This window comes from Pantherophis guttatus, chromosome 5 (genome assembly GCF_059756535.1).
Source record: "Pantherophis guttatus breed Tessera chromosome 5, ASM5975653v1, whole genome shotgun sequence".
Classification (NCBI taxonomy): domain Eukaryota; kingdom Metazoa; phylum Chordata; class Lepidosauria; order Squamata; family Colubridae; genus Pantherophis; species Pantherophis guttatus.
The window spans coordinates 100054199-100073188 of record NC_142067.1 but is presented as its reverse complement, the minus strand read 5'-3'; the positions used below and the strand labels follow the sequence as shown (position 1 = coordinate 100073188).

Genomic DNA, 18990 nt, shown 5'->3' with positions numbered 1-18990 from the left:
GACAGAGTATGAACTTAACCAATAAGACTTGTTCCAAGTGATTGGAGTTTTAACTCAAATATGATCAAAAGTGGTAGAAAATAGGAGACAAAACTTAGAATGCATTCTTAATGACATGCTGACAGTGCCCTTCTTCTTTGCACATTCCCACTTGTCCGCTATCCCTTGTAACTGGTAGAGAGAGAGTTTATAGGTCTTGAGACATATGTGGCACAGTATGTCTTCTTAAACCCAGTTCCAGTGCTGGGTAGGCAGTTCTCAATCTCAAATGTGACTCCAAAGAGGTTGGAAAACAATTAGACTGCATGTCTTAAGCCAGGGATCAGCAACCTGTGGCTCTGGAGCCACATGTGGCTCTTTCACCCCTCTGCTACGGCTCCCTGTCACTCAAAATATGCGTCAAACTCCTGTCTTAAGCTATTGAAATATAAGTAGAATTCAAGACACTACAGGAATAAAATTTAATGACATGAAGTTCATTTGCTATTATTTTCTACCTCAAAAATAACATATTTTTTATGCATACCTGGCAATATCCCACAGATGGATTATGGTGCCCATATGCTACTAATACATTGTAGAGTGTTTTCTGTAAACAGGGAACAGCAGTTTTGCGGAATTTTATATTATCTGGAAATGTCCTATTTATGTCTATGAAAAAGGAAACATGTTAAAAATTAATCCATGGAACCAAGTTTTGGGAACTTTGTTTATGATTAAACAAATGATAAGACAGATAATATTTTGCTCAAAAGTAAAAACCTACATCAAACATTTTAGAAAAATTCTAGTTGGCTTTGTTTTTCTTTTATCCTACAAAATCCATCAATTCTCGCCAAACTGCACTTCTAGATGCATCCTAATGAATAATTCTTGAATGCAATTTAACTTCAAATAAGAAAAAAGAATCATAGAATTATATTATAAAAATATACGTCTCTCTCTCAGTTTTTTTTTGCAGTTTAATTACATTTACTGCTGCACCTTAAATACCAAAACCAGCTAAAAAAATATACATGAAATTAAAGGACTGAGAAACCTGCCTCTGTTAAACTGATATGTTTCTGTGTCAAAGTCATTTAAAAATAATTTCCAATAAATTCAATAAAATTTACTTGTTTGCAATCACTCTAGCTTTAAGAAATGTATCAATCCTAAGAACTAAGAACTGAAGGGATAAAGGGACAGCTAAAATATAATTAATTTTGGCTCAAGTATCAAGAATTTTCCATCATGCTCTTCTTCCTCCTTTCCGCATTTCTGGGCATGCCAATTCTTCAAGTAAAATAGTTTTGCTTTGATTGTGACCAAATCTGAGTCCCATTTAGTATTCTAATTCTCCCTTTAATAAAGACATGAAAACTTAAATTAGCAGGCACTGAAACTATCCAGAGCACCTGCAGGTTAGAGTAGGTATAGGAAGCAGTGGTGCTTGTAGAGACGTTTAAACAGTTGTATGTTACTACATACTTATGCAATGTTAGGGTTAGGATTTTACTTAGAACAGCCACAAAGCACTATAGAGGCAGTCCTTGACTTTTCACTTAGCGACTGTTCAAAGTTACAATGGCACTGAAAAAAGTGATTTATGAACAATTCTCACATTTACGAGTGTTGCAGCATCCCCATAGTAATTACATAGTCATGTAATTAAAATTTGGGGACTTGGTAACTGGCATGTATGTATGATGGCTGCCACATCCTGGGGTCCTGGGATTGTCATTTGCAACCTTCTTAGGGAGCATGGAAGAAGCCAAAGTCGCTTATAATTCACTGAACAACTATAGTGATTCACTTAATAACGGTGACAAAAAAGGTTGTAAAATGGGGCATGACTCACTTAACAACTACCTTGCTTAGCAACAGACATTTTGGGCTCAAATGCGGTCCTAAGTCAAGGACTACCTGTAAATGGCTATATGAATAGTGTTCTACACTATTTTTTCTCTGGAGCAACCCAGAGAAGTCTATACTGTTGGATAAGGAGTTATTCTGTTGGAGAAGATTGCAAATAAAACATTATATTATTGCTGTAAAAGTTAGGTACAGATAGTCCTCAACTTATGACTGGTCATTTAGCAAGCATTTAAAGCTATCATGGACCCAAACAAGGAACTTACAACCTGGATTCTAAATTATAATGGGTACACACACACACACACACACACACACACACACACACACACACGTAATCGGCAACTAACCCACATTTGTGGCCATTTGCAGCATCCCAAGTCATAAAACTGCAATTTATAATATTTTCTGCCAGAAGTCGGCATTTACTTCTCATTTCTGGCAAAAAAAAAAAAACTACTCATTTGGGACAATGGTTTTTTTAACAGCTGCAGATTTCCTTAATGACCGTTGAAAAAAGTCATAAAATCAGATCAGTCACACAATGACCTCTTAATGACTTGCACAACTTATGGTTGTAATTCCAGACTCAATTATGGTCACAAGTCAAAGTCAAGGGCTACCTGTGTCCCTATAAATACATAAACCCAAACCAAAGTAAAATTCAGGTAGTTCTCGATTTACGACCTCAATTGAGCCCAAAATTTCTGTTGCTAAGTGTTTGATTCGTAAACTGTGCATGGATATCGACTGAGGCGAGACTAACTCAACACAACTGATTTAATGTTAACAACACAAGTTACCAGAACGCTTCAGAAAAACATTTACAACAGAGCCGCTATTTATATACCGGCTGTCACACATGTCTAGCCAATAACAAACGCCTGTGCTTCCCACCAAGAGAGCTGTCATCTTAGTAGATAATCAGAAACGCCCCCGGTTGCTGGCAGCAACAGGGCAGAGGATGCTACACTCCTTCCCCCTCGGATGGCGCATGCGTAGTCAGACAAGTATGCTGGGTGCCTGCGTATTCTGTTGGAACGCCGCAGTTCAGAAGCGGATGGTTTGATGTGTGGCGGGGTTGATGTTGCCAGCCCTGGCTTCCCGGTTTCCTTAGGCATCGGTGGCCTGGCCTCGCTCGGAGACTCCAGCGGCGGACGAATGACTGGATCCACAGGTACGTCAGCCGCCGGGGCCGCCAGAGAGGAGGGAGTTCGGGCAATGGCTCTGGCTTGGAAGTTGTTTTCAGACTCCGCCACTGCAATTAGTCTAGGTTCTGACCCGACTGGGGCTGGAGGAGAAACAAACAGTCGCCTCCGGATCTGATCAATGTGTCGGCGCCAGCTTCGACCATCCTCGAGCAAGATCCTATAAGAACAGGGCCCTGTTATTTTTGAAATTTGACCTGGCAGCCAGCGAGGCTCCCCCCCCATAATTTCAGGCATACACTTGGTCCCCAAGGTTAAAGGTCCTGACCCTACTGGTAGAGTCCAGGGGGTTATCTGTTGCATAGTTCGGGTGTAGCCTGTCCAGGGTTGTTCTGAGGCGACGGCCCATGAGAAGTTCGGCCGGACTGAGGTTGGTTGTTGGACAGGGAGTGGTGTGTTGTGCCAGGAGATATTTTGTGATCTTCTCCCCCCAGTTGGCCGGTCCCAGTCTGGACAGGACGTCCTTGGCTGATCTAATTGCCCTCTCAGCCCATCCATTGCTGGCTGGATGAAACGGGGCTACTGGGGCATGGCGGATGCCCAGTTCGGCCAGGAACACATGGAAAACTGCAGAGGTGAATTGTGGGCCGTTGTCTGAAACAATCAGGTCAGGCAGGCCATGAGTAGCAAACCATGTACGAAGGACCCGGATAACAGCCTCTGATGTGGTGGAGGACATGCGAGCTAACTCTACCCACTTAGAATAAGTGTCAACAGCTATTAATATGGTATGTCCCTGGAATGGCCCTGCCAGGTCGATATGAAGGCGAGACCAAGGGCTCCTAGGAGTTTCCCACTCCCTGGAGGGGGCTTCCGGGGGAGCCGGGCGCGATTGTTGGCAGCTCTGGCATCCTCCCACCCACTCAGCTATGGACTTGTCAAGGTTTGGCCACCAGACATAGCTGCAACCCAGGGCCTTCATGCGGGCAATACCCGGGTGTCCTTCATGAAGGCTGCGTAATATGGGCATTTGCAAGGGGGGAGGAACCACTACCCTGCATCCCCAAAGAAGGCACCCCTCAACACAGACAACTCATGCTGTCTCTTCTCAAAAGGTGGGAATTCCTCGGGGATGTGTCCTCTAGGTCATCCCTGCCACACCCAATCTAAGACTTGGGCTATCTTGGAGTCTTTCTGCGATGCTTTGGCTATGTCCAATGCGGTAACAGGAACCTCCCATTCGTCCACGAAGAAAACAGGTGCCCCCGGGGCTGGGTCAGATACTGGCAAGGGCAAGGGACAGGGGCTGAGGCCGTCGGCATTCCCTAGGGCCTTCCCAGGGCGGTGTATAAGTTGGTAATTATAGGCAGCCAAAAACACTGACCAGCGAGACAGGCAGGGGGGGCATGATTTGGGGGGTCTGTCTGTCTCCAGACAGCAACCCTAGAAGGGGCTTGTGATCAATGAAAAGCTGGAAGAAACGGCCATATAAATAATCATGGAACTTTTTGACTGCTGACACGATAGCCAAGGCCTCTTTATCTAGCTGACTATAATTGCGTTCAGCAGGGGACAGAGTCCTAGAGAAGTAAGCTATGGGAGCCTCAATCCCATTTGGCAGTGAATGGCTCAGAACTGCGCCAACGCCATAGGGAGAGGCATCACACACTAGTGCAAGGGGAAGATGGTCAGAGTACTGGACAAGTACTGCATCCAAAGTAAGGAAGTCCTTAACAGCAGTAAAGACGGATGCCTGCGCTTTTCCCCAACACCAGGGTGTCTTGCTGTCCAGCAACCTGTGGAGGGGCTCAGCGACAGAAGCCTTGTGAAGCAGGAAAACACTGTAAAAATTAAGGAGGCCTAGAAATGATTGTAGCTCTGCCTTGCATGTGGGAGTTGGGGCCTTCTTAATGGCCTCTACTTTAGAAGGTGTGGGGTGCAGACCAACTGCATCAATTAAAAACCCCAAGAATTCAACGGTGGGAACACCAAATTTGCATTTTGATTTTTTAAGTCTGAGGCCTGTCTGCCTAAAACGGGTGAGGACGAGACGCAATCGGTGGAGCAATTGGGCCTCGCTAGTTGCAGAAACCAAAACATCATCAAAATAAGGGATGACACCAGGTATACTATGCAACAAACGCTCCATGAGGCTCTGGAATAACCCAGGGGCCACAGTAATTCTGAATTGGAGGCTGCGACACTTAAAAGCCATTCTGTGGGTGACGATCGTTTGGGCGGCCGCAGTGGCATCATCCACAGGCAGTTGCTGGTAGGCCTGGGCCATATCTAGCTTAGCGAACATGGTGCCCCGACCCAGGGAATGTAGGAGGTGTTGGACCACAGGAACTGGATAGGGGTGCGCTTGCAAGGCCCAATTGAAGGTGCATTTAAAATCCCCACAGATGCTAATAGACCCATCGGGTTTGATTGGTATGACAATGGGGGTCTCCCACAGGGAGTGGTCTATGGGTTCCAGAACCCCTTGAGCTACTAACTTATCCAGTTCCTGGTCTACCTTTGGGCAGAGGGCAAATGGCACCCGCCTGGGCTTGAGTCGAATAGGGGCCACTTGTGGGTCGAGACTAAGGGAAATAGGGGACCCTGTGTATTTACCTAAGGTATCATCAAAAACCTCGGCAAAGTCAGTGGTCAGAGCTTCAAATCCATCTGTGGAGGTGGAGTGAATGCCAGAAACTGAGAGGCCTAAAGCCTCAAACCAGTCTAGCCCAAGTAAACTGGGAAGGTGACCCTTGACTATGATTAAGAGGAGGTGACCAGAAAAATTCCCCTTTTCTACCCAGAGGGTAGCCCGTCCCAAAAAGGGGATGGCCTTCCCCTGATAATCACGAAGCCTGGTATAGCAGGCAGAAAGGTGACTTTTAGGTAGTGTAGGCAGTAGCTTGTGTAGGGTGGTCCAGGCAATGATAGACTTAGAAGAGCCCGTATCCACCTCCATTTGGCAGGGAACACCCTCTAGCCTAACTGTGAGGAAAATTCTTTTCCTGAAACCTGAGGAACCCTGAGTGGTCGACACTGCAGAGTGGGCATCGTCTCGAAAAATTGTGAAACAGTCCTCCCGGGGCCTGGCTGGACCCCACAGGGGTCTTCTAATGGAACGTTGGTCCGATGCAGATCAGGTGTCCAGTGCAGATGCGCGGCAGACTTTGGCAAGGTGGCCTTTTTTCCCCACAGCACCGGCAGATCACAGATTTAAAACGGCAAAGGGAACGGGAGTGGTTTTTGCCGCAACCCAGCGGCGGCATCTTCTTCCCTGGTGCCCTCTTTCCCAGCAGGGATTTTAGGCGGCTCACTTCAGTTTCATCATTGGTGGTGCCATCGGACAATTCTTCATCATAGTGGACAGTAGCAGCGCGGCTAGGCGGAACTGCGGTATGTGCCCAGTGCATCTCAGCTGTCGACTTATTGGACATTTCCGATGCACAGCCTTTGTCGATAGCAATTTGAAGGGTAATGTCAGTTCGTGCTAAGAGATGCCATTGCAAACGGATGTCCCTTACACCACACACCAGCTGCTCCAACAGGGAGTCATCCAAATTGCGGAATTCACACTCAATCGCTGTGGATCTGAGGGAAGCCACATACTGATTAATGGATTCACCCTCCCTTTGGAGGATTTGGCGGAAAGCGTACCGCCGGGAAATGCGAGAAGGAGCCGGCGCGTAATGAGCCCGTAGTTTGGCCAAAAGAACGTCCCAGGGCACCGTAGATACGAGCTGAGGTGCCATCAATGCCCGGGCAGTTGTGAATATTTCAAGGCCACAGGAATTTAAGAAATGGGCTCGTTTCCTGTCACTAGAGAGCCCAGTGTAATCATTTGCCTGGAGAAAGCATTCAAAACGCTCCATGTAGGCATCCCAGGATTCTGTGGCAGGCTCGAAATGGGCGAATGTGGCCGGGGTAGACATCGTAGCACGGCAGGGACAACGGTTGTGTACCTTGAGTCTCCTCAGTCGCCCAAAACCTCGTCGCCAGTGTTTGATTCGTAAATTGTGCATGGATATCGACTGAGGTGAGACTAACACAACACAACTGATTTAATGTTAACAACACAAGTAACCAGAACGCTTCAGAAAAATATTTACAACAGAGCCGCTATTTATATACCGGCTGTCAGACAGGTCTAGCCAATAACAAAAGCCTGTGCTTCCCGCCAAGAGAGCTGTCATCTTAGTAGCCAATCAGAAACGCCCCCTGGTTGCTGGCGGCAATGGGGCAGAGGACGCTACACTAAGCAAAACATTTGTTAAGTGAACTTTGCCCCATTTTACAATCTTTCTTGCCACAGTTGTTAAATAAATCACTGCATTTGTTAAATTAGTAACAAATAAGTGAATCTGGCTTCCCCATTGACTTTGCTTGGGAGAAAGTCACAAAAATGGATCACCTGACCCTGGACACTGCAACCGTCATAAATATGAGTCAGCTGCCAAGCATCTCAATCTTGATCATATGACCATGGGGGTGCTGCAACGGTGGTGAGAAAAATTGTCATAAGTCACTTTTTTCAGTGCCATTTTAACTTTAAATGGTCACTAAATGGACTGTTGTAAGTCGAGAACTACCTGTAGTTCTTTTTCTTGCTTGTGAAACAGTTGGCACATTTCCAGAAAATTTATCTGTATCCCATAGGTTGCATGCAAGACCAGGTTACATTCTAGACCATGACTTTCTGATAACTCAGTTTTTGCCTGTAGTTCTTGTCCTTGTATATTTTTAACATTTTCTCAGCCTTGTTAGCTTCAGCCGCTTCAACAAATATTTACTTCAATCACACTGTAAGATGCCAGATACAAAGGCTTTGGATAGTACTCTTAATTGTTTCTTGAGTATACTTGCTTTGTAAACAGAAAATATTTTTACATTACTACCATTGTATCAATTTGCTTATGTCAATTAACATTTATCACATTCAGAGAAAGATATTACCTTATAACTCTAGTTGCTTTTTTCTTTCCTATGAATTCCTCCAAATTAATCTATCAGGATAATTCCAAAAACACTACTTGTTTTTTTAAAAATGTAATTTAACTTCCAAGCTAAAGCAGCAACAACATAAATAGAGTAAAATATTTCAGCATTCAGTTTTAGTGTTCCACAACCTGATGACCTTCAGAGCTTAAAACTTCCATCAGCTGAACTGGGTCAGAGGCTGCAGTCCAAAATAGCCGTGGGCACAAGGTGGAGAAAGATTCACAATGCAAAGATATAAAGGCAGTTGCAGAAAAGGTTGTTCTAACAGTCTTGTTTAAAAACTTGTTTAAAGCAGTCTTCTCAAACATAGTGTTGTCTAGATGTGTTGGAATTTTACATTCTTCTACTGTGGATATTTTTAGAACTAAAATCCCAGCACAACTGTGAGACAGTTGGGAAAATCTAGTGTAGAACTGTTCAGTCATTATTTAGCTACCTCTAGGACTATCTCTCATATCTCTCATATCCCTACTAATAACTACTGTAATTTCAAAAAATTAAGTTGCAGCAAGTAAATGGAAGAGTTATCACAGAATTCTAAACTTGCAGGAACTAAAACTTATTATATTAGAATGAGTACTAGACTAACAGCAACATATCTGCCAATTTTTCTGACAGATAGCGAGAGACAAGGAAAAATAATTCAGTGATTCTTAAGATAATGTTTTAATTGACATAAAAAGCATTGCTTCTGTCCAAAACAATAATTATCTATTTTATGCACCTCCATAATTCAAGGGAAATGTGGACAACAAAATCCTAATACATACATAAACAAAATAATGTATAGAGAGATGTATTTTGAAGCTAACCTGTTATAATAGTTTCCACAAGTTTGCTGTTTTGGTCCCCTTCCAATAATTTCTGGTAGTAGCCTGGGTTGTGATCCATGTGAGACCTAGCACCACTCACCACCATCCAGACTTCAGCACGGTGCTCATTTGGAATGCCTTTTCTGATATAGCGTTTAACTGCAATAAATTAATTAAAACACATATTTAAACATGTAAAAGGATGCCATAATGAAACCCAACAATTAAAGCTATAAATAATTAAAATATATTAAACATATTAACAGTGGAGATACACGACCATCTTGCACTGTCATACGTCAAGGTGAATTCAATATTGTTTCATTCCAACATTACAATTTCATATTGTCCTTCAAGATGAGACATACCAATAACCACAGTAATTTTGGAGTCACTTCAGGCCTCTTGCACTAACTGTAAGAAGCTGCCTAAAACCTGCCAGATGGAAAAGAGGATAAGCTTCCCATGAGACCAACTTGGAAAACAGAAAGGATTTTGGCCAGGCTATCATAGTGTCTTGTCTACAGAAGTTAATCAGCTCAAACTACCAAGTTCTGCCATCTCACCCTATGTTGTGAGTATACAGGCAGATTGCCAGTCTTTATCATAACATGCTTGTATGAAGAAGGAACTTCTTAACTGCTATGCTAGGTGTCCCAAGGAAAGAAAATATGTTCTATTACTCTGATTTTTTTCCCTATTTTTCTGCTTCTCAGAAGAACAGGGAACCTAATTTCCACTATAAATTAAAACTCTTTTTCAGAGGGTTCTCTGTTTAATGTTTGCTATTCAGAAAATCATAAGTCTTTTAATAATATTTTGAGACTCATTACAATTTACAGTCACCAAGACTATGTAATTATATGAATATACATACTTAAGGGAAGAATTTAAACAAGTAAATATGCTACAATCCCCGCTTATGCAGAGAGAATATGATTAATGGCTCAATTCATTCAATATAATACTAAATTGAATTTTTTAAATAATAGCTTGTTAAGTAAACCACCATGACTGGATTATATAAAGCTAAATGGGGAAAAAACAAATGACTTAGGTCAGTGATGGCTAAGCTTTTTGCCATCACGTGCCAAAAGCGGGGGTAGTGGGGGGGATTGCACGTGTGCCCACATCCATAATTCAATGCCCCCCATCCCCCTACGCATGCACGCATGACCCCCCACTCTCCCCCCGGTTTTGGCACGCAATGGCACAGTGGGCCCGGTAGTCCCATTTTTTGCCCTCCCCAGGCTCCAGAACCTTTCTAGGAGCCTGGGGAAGGCAAAAATGGCTCCCCCCCGCCCGGAGGCCCGGAAACAGCCCATTTCCTGACTTCCAGTGGGCCCGGAAGGCCCAAAAATCAGCTGGTCAGCGTGCACATGCGTGCTGGACTGAGGTAGGGCAACGCTCGCCCACAGATATGGCTTTATGTGGCACCTGTGCCATAGGTTCACCATCACGGGCTTAGGTAAACGTCCAAACAGAGCTCCTGTTTTAAAATGCACAAATTCAGATATATGCCCCTGCTATCTGATAAATTGAATTTTTTCTCTGGGATATTTATACCAAAAAGAAAATAGTACATCTGAATATGTTGGTCTTCTCTTTTTCTTTGTTCCTGACCCTTCCCTGGCACAGCTACTGATTCTGAAATAAGGTGCCATTCTGTAAAGAAGAACAGGGGAGGGGGGATTGGGGCTACATGCATACCCATTATTTCTCAACGCTGCTATCTTTTTGAAAGAGAGCCCAGATCTCAAATGAGAGAAAGCCGCTTTGAGTTCTTGAGACTATGAAACCATTTTTTTTCTCTGCCTGAAGAATAAAATAAAGCTACCAATGGAGAATTTTACAACACAGTTAATTTCTGGAGGAAGTAAAAATGTATTGTTTGACTGTAAATTAAAAGCTTGTCAAAAAAGAAATATCTCTGCATTTTCATAAGCATAGAGATTTTCAGCTTAAATGTTTAAATGTTAGTCAAGTTTGTTGAGAGAGAGAGAGAGGGAGAGGGAGGGAAAGAAAGAGAGAGAGAGAGAGAGGGAAGCAAAATAAAGAAAATTAGAAAAAAGGAAAAAAGGAAAGGAAAACAAAGAGGACAATGACAAAATTTCATATAGAGCAGGGGTGTCAAACTCAAGGGTGCTTAGATCTAGCCCGTGGGGCCACCTGGAAACAGCGAAGGACTGGCCCTCAGTGCGTCTGCCAGTGAAAACAGACTGTGGCCCTCCCAGGCTCCGTTTTTTGGCCAGGACAGCCTCCTGCAGCAAAAATGGGTTGCAGGAGGCTGTCCCAGCCGAAAACGGAGCTTGGGAGCCCATTTTCTTTGGCAGAGGGTTTGGGCCATAGGCACGGCACGAGTGATGTCAAACTGGCCACGCCCATCCTGGCCACGCACAGCCCAGACCCTGAGGTCAAACACAACCCTGATGTGGCCCTCAATGAAATCGAGTTTGACACCCTGATATGGAGTACATTGGGACTCCTTCTCATAGATGTATATGTATATAAAGTTTCAATAAAGACAACCATATTTGTGATCTTCCATTCATAATTTGTCTCTAAGCAGCTCCTTCTTAATTTGCCAGAAAAGATTCTGTCTTCAATCCATTGAGAAATGGGAGCCATACTTACATTTATCTTTCTAGTGTTGAAGGATTACTCTATTAACCACAAGAAGGAGTCATCTGGATGCCCAGAATGTCTTTCTGGAATTTTGAAATCTATGTATGGGCTTGGTTAAGATGTGCTGAATCAAATCTTATTTAAATATTAATTACAAACATGCAGCTTAGCCAAACAAACCTAATTCCTTTCACCATAGTAATATTAGTAGTGTGGTGCAGCAATGTTATTCAGGAAAAGATTATACAGAGCACACAGGGATATACACGTGATAACTACCAGCATATACTCAAATGTGTCTTAATACTTAATAGGCAGCAGCCACAGTTCCAGAAAGGAGTGTAATCTGTGTACTCCGTATGCACTCCAAATCAGATCTTCACTTTCGATTCAGGATTTCTCTGTATAATAAGATGGTAGGTTTTGTCTAGCTAGCATATGTTGAAGGCACCAACTTGAACAAAGGCCAAATATCACGATTAGGGCAAACTGGTAGTGATAAAAACTACCAGTTCAGGCAAACTGGTAGTAAAAAAATGCTTTAAAAAGTAAAAAAAAAGGTCCAATGATCATAGCTGTGCAACCTGATCATTGGAACCTTTTTTTTTTTTTTTACTTTTTTAAAGCATTTTTTAACTATCGGTTTGGGAGAATAGGTAGTAAAAAATGCTTTAAAAAGTAAAAAAAAAAAGTTGGCCACACCCACTCAGTCACATGACACCCCCACCAAGCCACGCCCACAGAACCGGTAGCAAAAAAATTTGCATTTCACCACTGGATCACTGTGGCAAAAACAAACACAAAAGTTCAGAGAGTCTCTCTTGTGATTGCAGAAATAGAACTGATAGAAGCAAATATATGAAAAAGTTCAAAGTATGATTTGTTACCTAAATTATAATTGTACTCTTTATGTATTTATTATTTATTGAATTTATTTGCCACCCATCTCAAATGACTCTGGGTCACTCTTTAAAAACAAATTATATGCATCCATTCAGCATTTATGTTTGTCTGTTTAATAACTTGCATTTATAAATCTGTCTTTTAAAAAATGCTATGTATTAGAAAACTATTTGAGAAAAACTTTTTGTCCACAGATGACAACTCATTGTTCCAGTTTTGCAACAAATAATTACTAATGTTAACAAATGTTTATACCAATAGACAAATTAACTTCTTGCAAGGACAGAATCTACACAGACCAATTTGTCAGTGATGAACCACAGAACCTAGACATTATTGCACTTTTGTTAATTTATTTTTGTTTGTTTGGCAATTAATTGCCAAATTTCTACACAAGTTTCTGGGGAAATAATGACAAACAAGAACACTGAACTAGGAAGCACAGGCTCTCCCAAATGATGGTTCTACAATGTCATAAAACACCTTCTGAAAAAGATAAAAGTTTGCAAGTTAAAATGAAAACTATTTGTCCCAATTTCATATTTAAACAACTCTTACCTTTTATGTTCTTCTGCACCCTTGTGTTTCCTTTTAAAAGTTTGGACCACTTAATTGCTCTTCGAGTGAGTACCACTAAGTATCTAGAAAAGAATTCTTCATAGGTTGTGTAGTCAAAGTCAGCTGGTCTTTCAAAACCATATGGATCCACACTATTTCAAAAGAAAGATTATTATAGAGACATAAAAAGCATGCAGTTAAGTGAGAATTATTCATTAACCCAAACTTAAAACAGAAGGAGAAAATAAAGTACAAATGTAGTGCCAAACAGATTTCAGAAAGTTTCTCAATTCCAAGATATCTAGCTAATAGCAGATGTCTCTCAGGACAATGGAACCATTTCATAAAAACCATTAAAACAGCTAGAGACCACTGATACACTTCTTATGCCCCGTTTCTGGATCTATCCAAAAAAGGAGAAAAATGCTTAAAAACTTCCATTTATGTGTCATTTGAACTAGAAGCTATTAACAAAAACTACAGTTATTTTAAACAAGCTGGTTTCAGAAACAATGACGCAAACAGAGCTCATTTTAGTTGACATTAACTACTTTATCAGCCTGGATGATATCAAAAAGCTAATGTTTATTGTATTCTATTGCTTTTATAATGTATTAGAGAAGTTTTCAGCTGTATGCTGCCCATTTATATTTATAAATATAAAGTTGTTCATAATTGCTGTTGATTACACAGTCACAACTGGGCACATTTCTGGGAAACCGTATGGAAAAGGGTTGCTGTTGTCTTTTTATTATTTAAAAAAAAAAACTATCCAGTCAATTCTACAATCCTGTTAGTCCCTGGTAATCTGACCAACTATAGTGAGTATAGAAAATGGCCTTGAAGATCTGCTACCAAGACAACAATAAAATAAATAAGGCTTGAGCCCAGACCAGCAAAGTGGTTTATGAAAAAACCTCAGACAACCTCCCTGCTTAATTCACAAGGCGATAAAAGACAGAGAAAGAAAGCACATTCAGATCTGCTCGATTTTGTTACTATGGCTAATCTAATAAAACTGAGTAGCTTTAAAACTGTAAAAAAAAATCAAGCTAAAAATATCTGAAATTTCTAAATTTCTCCCATGGGAAATTTAGATGAGAATATCAAAGTTTGAAAGATATCACATGAGAAAATTAATATTGTTTAACATTTTGAACAATTCAATTTTTAAGAATTTTTGAATGTTGAGGTTCTATGCATCTGGGAATCTTAAAGACAACTTGTCACCCATGAATGCTGCACTGCCAATCCAGTGTGCTTGTCAGATTTCCAGGAGATACAATTCAATGTATTGCTTCTTTCAAAGAACATGAGCATATTACAGGTGTCTTCATTTAATGACCATTCATTCAGTATTTGAACTTGAAATGGTGCTGAGTGAATGGTATTTATGACCAGACCTTATACTTACAGACCCATGGTCATGTGACTGCAATTTGCAGCCTTCCTGCTGACTTCCCACAAGCAAAGTCAATGGGGAAGCTGGCAGGAAGTCAGAAGACACAGTCCTGTGCAGTCCTCTCTTAACAACAGTAATCTGGAATTCTGGAACTGCAATCGCTAAGCAACACGGTCACATGGTTAGCATTGTTACAACAAAGACTACCTGTAATATTAAAACTTATCCAAGTTACTAAATATTCCTTCACGCATTTCATGCAATTGAAATAAATTCTAAATGAAAGTTCATGTTGTAGTTTCCACATTGTGTAAACCGTAATTACAATTTTGAAAGTAGCCGCATTGAAACAGAATAGGGGAAGAAACCAGCCATGCCATACAAGGTATTTAAATAAAACATTTTAAATTGAAATCTAGTCTTGTATTATACAGCATTATAAACTCACCATCTTTCAGCTTATCCATTGTACTGCAGTGGTAATAAAACTAATCTCCCTTCCAATGCTGCTGCAGGTAATCCTTGATTTACAACCACAATTCATAGCAAAATTTATGTTGGTAAGCAAGGCTTAGTGAGTTGTTTGTGGTATTATGACCTTTTCTGTCAGAGTTATTAAGCAACTGCAGCTAAGTGAATTATGTAGTCATTAAGTGAATCTGGCTTTCCTCATTGATTTTACCTGTGAGATGTCAGGTGGGAAGATCGCAAATGGCAATCCCATGATCCCAGGACAATGCAACCATTGCAAATATATGCTGGTTAAGTGTCAAAATTCTGATCACATGACTGTGGGGCTGCAGTGATGGTCATAAGTGCAAGGCCTGGGTGTAATTCACTTTTTTCAGTGCCATTGTAATTTTGAATGCTCACTAAACAAATAATTGTATAAGTAGTTGTTGCTTAGAGACCATCTGAAGTTACAATCGACTCTCCCAAAATATATTTATGACCTTGTTCCAAAATTCTAAGAGTGGCACTTTCCCTTCCAGTCCCATGACTGCGGTTTGGTTACTTGGTAACCAGTTCACCTTTAAGGCCAGTTGCAACATTCTGTGGTTATGTGACATTATTTATGTTTTTTGCCAGAAACAGGCTTTTTCGGATTGTTTCTGACAAGAAATACCAAAAGAAATGTATTGACCTGACCACCGCAGTATTCACTTAACAACTGGCCCAAAAATGTTTGTAAAATCAGATTGGTCATGTAAGTTTCTAGACTTAGAACCACCATAATTTACAACAGAAATTCTGAGTTCCATTACGGTCATACAAGGACTTCGCATAATTCATGGACTACCCGAATAAAGGTAGATTTACAGAGATGTATCAATATTATTTTTTTTAAAAAGTCTGATGCATCATTTAAAGTAAAAAAATGTGTAATTCCTGAAATAATGTATCAGGTAAGCCTCCAAACTAGTTATTAGAATTCCACTGCTCCATAAGATAAACAATTTGTTTATACTATTACTTCTCTGGCCATGCAAAAAAGCACATCAATCAAAAGTATTTTCTCCCTCCCACTTTCCCTCCCTCCCTCCCTCTCTTTCTCTCTCTCCCTCCACTCCCTCTCTCCCTTCCTCCCCCCAACTCTCTCAGCCACTATTCTTAACCAAATAGTTGTTAAGGCCATCAGACTACAAATGAACAGTGTGAGTTCCAATCCCACGTTAGGCACAAAGCCAATTGAGTGATCTTGGGCCACTCGGCTCTAGGAAGCAGGTGATGGCAAACCTGGAAACTTTGCCAAGAAATGCAGGGACTTGTCCAGGTGAATTCTGAGAATTGGACAGGATGGAATGAAAAGGGGGAAAAACATGCAGAAGATTTATTGAAGAAGAATACAAAGGAAGTTTAAGAAGCTCCAATTAGAACAATGTCTTCTCAAATTGATTTACACTACCTGTTTGTATGGTATATTCCTTCTATATCATCATTCTACAAATAATGATTTTCAATTTATGCATGCAAGACAGAATTACTAAAACATTATCGTGAAAACTTCAACTATTCATGTTTTGCCTTTCAAGTTTGCTTGCAAGGAATGACAAAAACATGCCAATGTCTATTAGCAATCTGAAGGGCTTCCCCCAAAATGGGAGAACAAAAAATTAACTCCCTTTGTCTGAAATCAGGCCTTTTTCCCCATTTTGATGTGCAACAGAGGAATTAATAAGTGTTGGACAGTGGACACTATTTTGTTCTGAAGAAAATATTAATCATTCCTATTAATCATCCATCCCTCTGTCAGTCTCATTCCGAAAACAAGTCTTTCCGCCTGCAGAAAACCTAAGTAATTTACAACATTTAACCTCATCATATTCTCCAGTAACTATCGTCTTCTGCATACTGTTTAATATATTCTTCTCTGAGTCTAGAGCTTTCCTTCAATTAAACCTTAAAACAATAAAATGAAATTGTTCAACATTCATTCAGGACAACTGTGAACAAGTAGATTTGAGAAGAGCATCTACCTAAATACCTCATTCACTTCATCCTGCTTTTTAAAAGCTCTTCATGCTAACTCCCAACAAAAGGAAGAGCATTTCCCGGAGCCTACATAAAGTAAAGTATTTCCAAAACAAGGACCGTTTACTTATTTCCCTGTTTTATAAATTGAACTGTCCTACGGAAGGTAAAATAAGTTGTCATTATTTCTTCTCAAATAAACTAGAAAATGCTAGTATTAGATTATCCAAGGGTTAAAAAAAAAGTTTTATCCTGAGGAAATCTGCATTCAGACAACAGGAAAAAAAACAAAAAACAACCTGGATTAAAATACAGTTGCCTATTTGCGGTTGAGTATGTGGCGGAAATACAGCCACTAGCAATAAAAAAAATCCTTAAAAAGGAGAACTCTGTCAGGCCAACAAACACCCACGGTTGACCGAATATCTAAGCCAACTACACCTGGTTCTCCCAGATAAACTTGTTGCCATTAAAAGCGAGGCGCGCAGTCCTTGAATGACAGCTCAGCTGCTCAACAAAGGAAAATACTTCAGTGAAGTTCAGCCCTTCCTTGAAAGAAAAGGAGCTCGAGAATTCATCCCAAACATAGGGACTGCGCCCCCCCCACTCGCGCCCCCCACCTTCCCCCCCTTTTTTTTTGCCCGCGATCCTACCCAAGCCCTTCTTCCTTCATTTCCTGTTACACCTGACGGGCCACACCGCGCACGCCAAGCAAAATCCCACTTGACCCGCACGCCTCTTCCTCGGAACCCAACCCCGGCCGCAGAGGCGAGGCGAGGCGAGAGGCGCGCTCGGGGAGGTCGCGGCGTACCTATGGACGCTGCTTTCCCGGCTCCTTTGCTTCGCTCGCCGTACTTCCTCCCCCTCCATGGGAAGGGCTCTCTCGGGATTCCTCCAGCACTGAATGGTCGGAGGGCTCCCCCCGCCTCTCTGCTGTGGCTGCAGGAGCCCAAAGCCCACCGCGGCGTCAGCGAGGCGGCTGCTTTCGACGGCGTCGCTGGGCTCCTTCCCGGCTCCCAAGAAGAGAGCGCCCGGCGGCTAGCAGCGAAGTCTTTTTCAGGAGGCAAGAAGGAGCCGGGGCGCCTAAGGAGCGCCGCAGCGATACTTCCACGTTGGAGGGACCAGAGGGCAGAAGACCACCCGGCTTCCAAGTTCAGCAGCAAGCTTGGTCCCTTCAGGTCCCTTCGATCAAAAGGCGCGGAGCAGCGCCTTTCCCATAGCCCGCGATAGCCCTTCCTGTTCCCTACCTGCTTTTTAAACCCTACCTCCGCGAAGGGAGCGCCAAATGGCGCCGCCTTAAGGACAAAGCCGGCGTAGCCGCTAGAGGTAAGAAAACGAACCGCTGAGGGAAGGAGCCCCCCTCACGCCCGGCCGGGGGGGGGCGGGCTCGCGGGCTCCCTCCCTGCCTCCCACCTGCCTCGGCAACTCCGAGGGTGCGCGCGCACCCTCGCATGGTGGAGCGGAGCACGCCGAAAGTACGAGAGGGACGCTCACTGTCCCTTCCTCTGGGGCAGCCCCCTGAACCCGTTTTCGGGTCAAGAATGGTAATGAAGAACGTGCGCTTCGGCGGGGATGTCTGCGGTCTCCTCGGCTTTGATTTACACAGGATTAACTCAATTGCTTGAGGTTTGTGTCAAGACACCAAACCACAGGCTAACCACACTGGATGGATTCGCGTTAGAAACCGAACCACACGTTTTAAGCTTTTTGCATGGTATCCTACAGTGGTGGGATACTTTCTGAGCAGTTTGGCAAACTGGTTGTTGGAAGAAATCATTAGGGCAGAGAACCGGTTGTTGAATTACTTGAATCCCACCCCTGGTATCCTAGCACAACTCATGTGCCTTCAGATCAGTGCTGCAGAATCTCTGGGTGCCTGGATTCTTCTCCATAGCAGTTTTTAGGTATCCTATGAATGTGCGTTGAGGCAGAAAAAGGGCTGCTCGGATGCACTGTCCCAAATCCCAGGGAGCAGATGGAGTGAGTGAGGGGGAATCAGTTAAAGAAGGATCAATTTTAAGTAGCTTATGAATTCACTTTTCCGAAATAGGTGACCTCCGGATAATGGCATCTTACTGAAGCCACAAGTAATATTCTTAAACTGATGGGATATGTTAAGCCCTCAAACACTGTCGGCTTTTCCGAAAGTGCTTAAGACCTGACTTTTCCAAGGCAGAGAGGGTGGGGGAAGAAGGTTAGTTAAAACGTAGATGAATTGACT

The 18990-nt window shown here is 42.3% G+C and overlaps 1 protein-coding gene across 3 annotated transcripts in view; it reads right to left on the bottom strand.

Moving 5' to 3' along the window:
- Positions 1 to 18138, bottom strand: part of GRTP1 (growth hormone regulated TBC protein 1) — a 38428-nt gene extending 20290 nt beyond the window's left edge. Inside the window, exons 1-4 of one of the 3 annotated variants that reach the window (XM_034419094.2) lie at positions 17581 to 18138; positions 12896 to 13047; positions 8810 to 8968; positions 527 to 651 (exon numbers count right to left, since the gene is read on the bottom strand). In XM_034419094.2, coding sequence (XP_034274985.1) covers positions 527 to 651; positions 8810 to 8968; positions 12896 to 13047; positions 17581 to 17639 — 495 coding nt within the window. In that variant the 5' untranslated portion in view covers positions 17640 to 18138. Of the gene's footprint in view, positions 1 to 526; positions 652 to 8809; positions 8969 to 12895; positions 13048 to 17422; positions 17528 to 17580 lie in introns of those variants that run through there. The other 2 variants (XM_034419097.3, XM_034419104.3) reach the window with 2 other exon arrangements.
- Positions 18139 to 18990: the final 852 nt, after the last annotated feature.